Source organism: Pipra filicauda, unplaced genomic scaffold, assembly GCF_003945595.2.
Source record: "Pipra filicauda isolate LSUMZ 115617 unplaced genomic scaffold, ASM394559v2 scaffold9_size5747161_pilon, whole genome shotgun sequence".
NCBI classification, from domain to species: domain Eukaryota; kingdom Metazoa; phylum Chordata; class Aves; order Passeriformes; family Pipridae; genus Pipra; species Pipra filicauda.
In genome coordinates this window covers 2615955-2625325 of record NW_024105198.1, presented here as the reverse complement: position 1 = coordinate 2625325, position 9371 = coordinate 2615955, and the positions used below count along the sequence as shown (strand labels likewise).

Here is a 9371-nt window from a genome sequence, read left to right as displayed (position 1 = left end):
CATCCCTGCTCCAGTGCCTCTGGATCCTCCAAGGACCCCTCTGTCAATATAATGCAGATCCCAGTCCAGCTCCTGTGAGCCACTGGGAGGACTGGGAGCTCTCAGCTGCCTTCTGGCTGCCCACAGGGAAGTGCCAGGCATGCCGGTGACACCAGAGGTGGCTTTGGTGGGCACGGCCACCTCCCTGTGGGCAGGGACCCAAGGTGGGCAGGGCTGAGGAGGAACAACCTGGCCCGGGCACCAAGCAGAGACGAGGCTACGGTGTGCTGGCAGTTGGCAGATGGAAAACAGGGATAGCTGGGAAAGGAATCTGCACCAGGAGCAACTCCACAGGCCTGGAAAAGCAGAGCAGGATTTCAGGATGTTGCACTGAGTTCTGCATCCCCAGGTTGGGTTTTTTTTGGTTAAAGATAAATAAGGAGATAAATTTGATGCTCCTTTAGGTCACCGTGTGTCATCGAGTCTCTGCCCGTGCCCAGGTTGGGGCTCAAAGCTCTGCCCAGAACCAGGGCAGCCAGAAACTCACTGGGAATGAGCCAGGTCTGACCTGGAATCAATGGAATAGAATCCCAGACTCCCAGTTTCCCTCTCTGCTTGGAGCCCATCTGTTCCTGCATTATATTGAGGGCACAGCCCCCCAGTGCTGCCCCCCAGCAGCCCCCACACCAGCACAGCCCGTGGGCTCCAGCGCTGAGCACTATGACAATGTTTTACACCCGTTCTCGTGGTTAAAATTTCTTTTTTTTTCTTTTTTTTTTTTTTTTTTAAGTTCTCATTTTGTTTTTCTAAGAAAAAGCAACCAGAAAATAATTCGGAGTTTATACAAAACATCTTTACATTATTTCTTCCAAAAAAGACTAGTATTTACACAAACAAAACGGGGAGGAAACAAAAAAAAATTTAAAAAAAAAAAAAAAAAAAAAAAAAAAAAAAAAAAAAAAAAAAGAAAAAAAAAGAAAAAAGAAAAAATCAACCAAACTTCAATACTTTCCATGAAAAGAACCCGAGGGACACACTCCGATCCAGGACCCAGCAGCCTGAGGTGCTCGACAAAAACCAAGAGTTCTGATTTCACCCTTTCTTCACATATTTACAAGGTTTTCCAGCTGTTCCCAGCAGGAGCCGGACTGATGGGGACGTCAGCTGGGGATGGCCACTGTGGGAAGCCACCAGCACTGTCAGATCACTTTTGGTACAACCCGTGGCCAGATTCCGTCCCATCGTCTGCAAAACCAAACCAAAACTACATTGTCCCTCTCCTGCCCCTCCACTCCAGCCGCTGCTCCCAAGGGATTCCACTGTCACTGTCACCACTGCCACCACCGCCCAGCCAGGGCTCTGACACTTTGGGAACCACAAGCCGAGGTTTGGCAAACGGGAGAAGGAAAGGGGGATTTTTTTAAGACACAATTTTCTGGGATTTCCAAGAGCAGATCCCATTCCCCAGCAGGGAATGAATGGAGTGTCCTGGTGGGGATGGTTCCCAGGCCAGGGTGGGCAGCACTGGCACGGATGCCATGGAAAAGAGAGGGACGGAAGGTGCTACGTGGGGAAAAGCAGTGGAGGGACGGGGGGAACAGGGAGAGGGGCAGGGCAGGGAGGAGCACCCACTGCAGCTCATCCCTCCCTAGGGAAGCAGCTGGTTCGGGGCCCGGGAAACCAAATCACCTCGGGATGCTGAGGGCAGGAGGAGAGCTGGGACACCCTGCTCCACTCTGGCCCGAATTCCTGCCTTAGAACACCACAAACCCAACAATGTGACACCCCAGGATGCTCCCATCCCGCTGGGGCCCAAACCCCAGCGCAGCACCCGAGCCACCAGAACCCCCGAGTCACCGGACACCCCGAGCCATCGGGACCCCCGTCCCTGCTCTGCCCCCCCACCCCTGCCCACTCCTCGTCAAGGCACTTTAGCAGAGCAGCTCCCTCGCTCTTTGGGCACTTCCTAACACGGGATTCGGGGCCCTGGGGACAGGCGGGAACAGCCCAGGCGGAGCAGCCCTGCTGGCCCCACTCCTGCTCCCTGAGCAAAAGCAGCTACTGCTGGAAGGAAAAGGAAGTGAGGAAGGGGGGACAGCCAGAGGACAGGTGGGTGACAGGGCACAGCCAGCTCCACCATGCCCACTGGCATTGGCCACAGCGCCAGCAGGTCCTCCCAGGAAGAGGAAGCAGGGAATGATCCCACCAGAAAAGCTCAACCCTGTCCAGTGTTAGGCAGGAGATGGGCAAGGCAAGGGTGGGGGAGCCCGGGCTGTGGGACCCCGAGGAGGTGGCAGGACAAGGACACTCCTGTGCCAGGAGCAGGGTGGGGGGACAGGCATGGCAAAGGCTGGTCCCCAAAGCAGGTCTCACCAAGGGGCATGGAAAAGCCTTTGGCTCAGCTCCCAACCAAGCCAAGCCTGGTACTCCAGCCTCCTGGGGGGCTTCCAGCCCCAAGCGCCGGCCTCCTCCTGATACCTCCGGCATGAGCTGTGGGTCGGGAACATTTGTTTTCCAGTTTTCCCTTCCAAGGACAACCTCCCACAGCATGCCCAGCTTGGGGGTTCTGCAGCTACCCCTGCCACCCCCTACTTTGCTTCCAGCAGGCTCAGCTCCAGCCCAATGGAAACCCAAAGGCTTTTCTCCACAGTGGGATGCTCCGGAGGGGTCGGGAAGGGCTGCCGGGCCACAGCTGCTCCGCACGGGGCAGGAGGAGCCCCGGCCCCTCACGCACTGAATGCTTGAGACAGGGTGTAGATAGAATATTTTTTTTTCTTTCTTTCTTTTTATAAAGAGACTAAAACAAGAGTCAACAGCTACGAACACAAATGTTTCCAGGGGCAGCGGCGGGAGCGGGACGTGCCCCAGGGCCGGGGGGACGGCGTGCTGGAAGGAGGCGATGGCGTGTGCCCGAAGGCGGCGGGCCGGAGTCCCGCCCGGAATTCACAAAAATAAAAATGTTACAAAAAAATTAAAATAATTATAATAATAATAATAGTAGTAGTAGTAAATCGGGTTTGCCAGCTTCCTCCCTGCACAGTTGTCTGCATCTTGGCACCGTGGCAAAGCTTCCTCCTCCTCCTCCTCTTCATCCCCCCGCGGCCGATTGCTGCTCCTCGGACACGGCCCCGGCGTCGCTCCAGGCTCCCGGACCCCCGCGGCGTCGGCACACGGGCACTTCAGCAAGGACGGAGGGAAAATCCCAGAACGAAAAGGGGAGGTGGAGTCTCCGGGTTTGCCAGCGGTGTCCCGAGCACGGAAAGGCACGGCGCCCGCCCCCACGGCCGGCCACAGTCTGGAGAAGAAGAGGAGGAGGCTGAAGGCTCACCCTCGAGTCTCGGGATTACAAAAGCTGAGAACTACAAAACTAAATACAAAGGGGAGAATCAGCACGTGAGCGTGAGCCATCCGCTCCCCGGCGCAGCCCCGGCGCTGCCCCGCCGTGCCGGGGGGGTCGTTTCGCTTCCTCCCTCCGGCGCCAGCCCGGGGCGGGCGGCCCCCGCGCCCGGCGCTCCCGCGCTCCTGCATCGGCCGTTCCCAGGCTGCTCCTCACACCTTGTAGTAAATGTTGGCTGGGCTCTGCGGGGGCATCTCCTGCACGATGTAGACGGGGTGCCCGTAGTCCCCGCTCACCTTCTCGTAGTGCGGGCAGTAGTTGTTCTCTGTAGTCCGTAAGGGGATGATGATGTCGCTGGGCTCCGAGCCCGCGTTCCCACTGCATTTCGGGCTGGCCAAGGTGCTGAGGGACAAGGCTGCGGCTCGCTGCTGCGTGTGCTTCCGGTGCCGCTTGCGGATCTTGATCAGGAGCACGACGAGGAAGATGATGATGAGGATGAAGATGACGCAGCCGGCACCGATGGCTGCAAACACGGCCACCTTGGAGCTCAGGAAGCCATCGCTGGGACCTTGGGTCTCCTGGCCATCCTGGTTGACAGAGCCTGCAAGGCAAAGGGAGAGGGGATTCAGACCCTGCCAGGCAGCCAATTCTGTGCTCTGTCCGTGTGTGGGTCACATATGTGGAGCAGGTGGACGAGTCGTCCATTGGACCCCTCTCTGCCCTCCAAACTTAGCACAACATCCGTGCCTCCAGGGAGGGCAGCAGACCCCTCACCACCTTCCCACCCCAGTCAGACCAACACATCCCTGGGAAGGACTGGGCAGGACCCTGAGTATCCGCAGGGAGGGGAATCATGTGTCCTCTCCCTCACTCCACATCACTGCTCCCCCTTTCCATCTGCCAGCCTATGGAGTAGAGCATTGTTCGTGTCCAGGTGACCACCAACCTGCACCCTGGGAGCCCTTGCTCTCCAAAACCAACCTGGATGTCCTGGTGAAAGTGGGCCCTGACACCCGGAGCCCTCCAATATCCAATTACTGACCCTGGGGCCAGGGCAGCCACAGCTCCCAAGGGGGGAGTGCTCAGCAGCTGATCCAGGTGGGAAGAAACAAACAACTCTTTCCTGCTCTGTTTGATTTCATTTTGCTCTCAGCAGGGTCAGGAACTCAGGAAACCATCTTCAAAGGGCTCTCACATGGGCTCGGCTCACAAACCCAAGGACCTCGCCTCCTCCAAGCACTCTCAGGTGTACAGTGAGGAACAGATGGGCAGCGAGAAGGAGGAGGAGGAGGAAGAAGAGTGCTGAAACAGCACTTCCCTGCAAAGCTCCTGCCAGGAGTTGGGAAAACAAACCCAAGCTGCTCCACGCCACAGTCAGGCTGTGCCAGGCCTGAGGGTCCCTGGGCCAGGGCAGGAGCTGCTGTGAGCAGCAGAGATGGCAGAGATGGGCACAATGCTCATGGGAAACCCATCCAGATCCTTGATCCAGAGAGTCTGGTATCCCTGGGATCCATGCAACAAGGCCAGCATCCTCCAGCTGTAAGACAGAGCCCCATCCCTCTGCAGGGGTCCCTGGGAAACCCACCCGGCTTGCCGGGCTCCTCCACCGCCGGGATCTTGCTGCGTGGGCTCTGCGTGACCATCTTCACCGTGTCATCCGACTCCTTGCTCGGCCGACTCGTCGTCAGCTGCTCTGGGATCACCGCGTTCGGATCTGGGAAAGGGGAGGGGAGGGATGGGTGAGAAACCTCAATTCCACCTGAATGGCAGCAGCTTGTTCTGCCCCTAAAGAACAACTGCCCCTAAATCCCAGCTGCTCCCACGGGGCACAGGAGTGATGGGAGATGCTGAGAGCAATTGAGCAAGGCTGAGCTGCTCCAGGGCTTGTGGGAAGCAGGTCCCCACCCTAATTCCCTGGTTTTCTCTTTTCGGAGCTCCTGTGCGTGGGCTGGGGCAGGTTTCTTGCTCGGGCAGGGGGAGGAAGGGAAGGGCAGGCAGGAGGCCAAGGCTGCAGCACAGCTTTGCCTGTTTATTATAAATATTGGCCCCAACGTGCAAACACAATAATGAGAAGCAGAATCGGGAGCTGCGCATCTGAGTCGGGGCCGAAACGAGCCCAGGGCATGGCTGGGGCTGGGAGGCAGCTCAGCATGGGGAGCAGGAGCTCCAGGAGAAGAGCCATGGTGATACCCCTGGTGTCCCACTGCCACCAGTGACAGCTGAGAGCTGCCAAGCCCAATCCCTGACCCCTGCCCAGCTCCAACCCCTCCTCGGATACCCGGGAAGTCACGAGGGCACTGCCTGTGCCAGCCCCTCCCCAAGGCACTCGCACAGCTCATGGGTTCCATGCCAAGTTCGCTTCCCACTGGGACACGGACCACGAGGTGACCGGGAACAATCACTCCCTTTGAATCCCAGTGCTCTGCACATGTGTGATATTGGCAAGAGAAAAAAGGGAGGAGAAAAGATCCTAAAAATGGAATTCTGCTCAACTAACCCGGGCTCCCGGGAGCAGCTGGTGTGGCCTCAGCTTCCCTGGAATCCTGAACCACCCCAAGAGCAGCACAGGGACCCCAGTTGAGGGGCAGCAGGAGACCCCAGGGCGCGGCAGAACTCACCCTGCCCCACTTTCATGACAATCTTCATGGAGCGCGTCTGGCAGACCCCTCCTTCCCGGTTCTCCAGGCCATCCAGCGTCCCGTTGGAAGTGGCTGCAAGAAAAGAGAGGGAATGTTATACGAGGTTCCTGGGAGAACAGGCAGGCAGGCACCCACTGCCCCCTGGCACCACTGTGCAGGTCCGATTCTCCATGGGCACCACCAGGCAGGCCCCCACTGTCCCCTGGCACTGCCAGGCAGGTCCCTGCTGTCCCCAGTCAGGTCCCTGCTGTCCCCTGGTACTGCCAGGTCCCAGTTCCCCCCCAGCACCTCCCACCTGAGCCCACATTACAGCCACATTTTCACACCCCCGTCCGGAGCCCACTGAATTCCCAGCTCCTGCCCCTTCAAAGCTGCCTGCAGCAGTGAGGACGTGATCCCTCCAGCTTCCCCTCACTGCCACATCCACACAAGTGAGCCATTCTCCCTGCCTGCACCCTCCTCCTCCTTTAATTCCTGGATAATTTCCTTTGCTCCTGGTGCAGAATGGGAACACTTGCATATGCACAGTTTAAATTATACATCTCTAATTACACCCTGTGCCTCGGTGAAGAATGTAAACTCAGAGCCCCAGTGGGCTCCAGGGGCTCTAATTGCAGGGCAGAAGTCACTTAAATTCACATTAACTTTTTGCTGTAGCCGGCACAGATTTTGAAGCCTTTGGATCCTGCGGGAGTGCAGGGAACCGCACAGCTCCTGCTGCCGTCCCGCAGGGAACAGCCCCACCCTCCAGCCCTCTCCCCACAGTGGGGAAAGCTCAGGGCAGGGGGGACAGGAGAGATCAAAAACCCAAACCAGGAGACTGCAGAATTAAGCACCTAAAGGGCAGATTCTGCTGACCACACTCAAAAATCTGGTTTTTGACCCCAAAAGGGCCCTGGACATGGACGCTGTGCCAGGTGTGGAGCAGCGCTGGCACACAGTCAGCCCTGCCCAGGGATCACAATGGTTCCCAAACTGGCACCCCCATCCATCGTGGCATCCCAGTGCTCCACCAAATCCAAGCACAGGGATTTATTCACCCAGGGAAGCAACAAAACCCAGGCAGAGCTCAGCAACGGCGTCGGGAATGTGATGCGACGGAGAATCACGGAGCTACGGGGATAGTTTTCCAGACTTGGCCGGCACGGCGCAGCCAACACCTACCCAAGCCTCAACACCAAAGCTCAGCCTCGGGGTTTCAGGTTCCCTGCACAGCCCAATTCCTGCCTCCATCCTCCAAAAATGGGGGTGTGGGAGGGCAAGTGTCCAGTGGAAATTTGGGATGAATCCACTGGACGCTGCTGGGTGTCAGTGAGGGGATAGGAAGAGGCTGGAGTACAGAGCAAGGTCGTCCTTCCGCACTCCCCTTCCCACAACAGGACCCTCGGGTGCCTCCATGAGCCTCCACGCTGGGTTACTCCAGAAAGCACATCCAGATCCCGCTGGGAAGCAGTTCCAAGTCCATCAGCTCTTTCCAAACACCTCTGTGCAATCCAGGCTCTCGTCTGAAGCACCAGCAAATGTTTTACTGATCACAAAGTCCTTGGGCCGAGTTCTCTCCTCTCCCACGGCCCCTGGGATGGAGCTGTGCATCCAGGCAGCTGGGATCCGCTGGCGGGTGATCCGACGGGAGCACTGTCAGCACAAATCCCCACACAAACGCCTGGGAATGTGGAGGAAGGCCCCCAACAGCCCGCTCAGGCTCTTCAGAATCCAGCCAGGAGTCTGAGCTCAGACTCCCCATAAAAACATCTCGGGGAGAGAACTCCAGCAGAGAGTACAGCAGCTCAGTTGTCCCAGGCCAGAGGCACTGGTTTGGGGGTGAAATAAGTGGATACATCCCAGCTCATGGCACTGAAGCTGCTCCATGAACAGCTTCCCACCTTCCCAGCTCCATGTCAAAAAGGTTCATCCATTCAGGAAGAACAGGGTAGTCTGTAAAAACCAGGCTCTGCGAGGCCTCGTGAGTCTTGTTTATAAATAATTACCTAATTATATCAAAACGAGGTACAGACAAATCGTGGCTCAAGTGTGGAAGCCAGGAGATCCCACAAAGGCAGCAGTGACAGGAGACAGCAGTTCCTCCAAATAACTACAGAGACGCTGTGTCTGGATACAACAAAAACATTAAAGGTCCAAAGAGGACAGAGGGAGCAGCTGGAGTCACAGGGACGGAAGCTGAAGCCACAGGGATGGCAGCTGGAGCCACAGGGATGGACAAAGGGACACAGCTGAGCATCTTCCTTCCCGCCCCACACACAGGACTTGGGCACGAAGGTTCTTCTTGTTCTGCTCGTGTTAATGATGAGGGAGAAAGTAGCTTTGAGAGGGAATCACCTGGAAAAACTAAGCAGTTGCTTGAGGTAATGTAAAAAGGAGCAGCTAGAAGGGCAAAACACTTGTAAAACCCACAGTGATGGTCTTGGAATGGCCTCTGGAAACAAGGACATGCTGCCACGCTCCTTATAAATCCACAATGGGGCAGAGCAAAGCTGGATGCTCCACACGGCTGGCTGGGCTTCCAAAAGTCAAAATTCTAAAATCCATCCCAATGGTGAAGAGTCCAATGGCTGGTAGGTTTGATATGAACATGTAGGACAGAGGGATGTGCTGAGCAGCAGGTCCAGCAGGGCAGGGGCTGTGGCTGGGGGTCCCCAAGGACCCAGAGGTGAAGGCTCCTCCAGTGTGGTTCCCTGTGAAGTTCAGCCATGAAGAGCTGGTCCTCCCACTCTGTTTCCTGCTCTCCCAGTGGAAGGAGCCCGAGCAGAAGGCTCCAGGATCAGGTCAGCCCAGGTCCAGTGAAGACATGGGATCCAGGAGGCACTCGATGGATTCCCGTAGCGCCTGTGCCACTCGTTCAGGGTGAGCGCAGGTGACACCCCCAGTCCTCAGCTGCCGATGGAATCCAGCGTCAGCAAACCCACAGGAACACTGGAGGAAAAGGTTAAATCCACAGGCACAGCAGCAGCTGCAGGAGAGGTGGGAGAGCCCTGAGCTGGAGAGAGGAGCTGCAGGGAGGCAGCAGGAGGCAGAGCTGTGACACCATGGAGGGACCAGGCAGGGAGTTGGGAATACTCAGGCAATAGGAAATGGCAGGTCTCAAACAACACTGTCACCTCCACTCACCACAGGAGCGAGGCTCGATCCAGCTCCAGCGACAACAAGTGTACAGGAGCATTTTCCAGCCCTGTTCCACTCTGGAGGGATTCACGGGTTGGCTGTAGGGCTGGGAGAGCAAAAACAACCTCTGGCCAGGTGACTTCCACTGAGAGCAAGGCCTCTCCCAGCCCCCAGAGCCATCAGATGCCTTTCCCTAATGGAGCATTAAGCCCCTCTGGTGAGTGATGAGGATTTACCAGTGATACCATTAACCATGTAATTGCTTGTCAATTTAGAGATGCTCAGCCACCATGGAA

At 57.0% G+C, this 9371-nt stretch overlaps 1 protein-coding gene across 1 annotated transcript in view; it reads right to left on the bottom strand.

Moving 5' to 3' along the window:
* Positions 1 to 972: 972 nt before the first annotated feature.
* Positions 973 to 9371, bottom strand: part of EFNB1 (ephrin B1) — a 49329-nt gene continuing 40930 nt past the window's right edge. The window contains exons 3-5 of the mRNA XM_027724916.2: positions 5935 to 6027; positions 4902 to 5030; positions 973 to 3917 (exon numbers count right to left, since the gene is read on the bottom strand). Of these exons, the coding sequence (XP_027580717.1) occupies positions 3529 to 3917; positions 4902 to 5030; positions 5935 to 6027 (611 nt within the window). The 3' untranslated portion in view covers positions 973 to 3528. The remainder of the gene's footprint in view (positions 3918 to 4901; positions 5031 to 5934; positions 6028 to 9371) is intronic.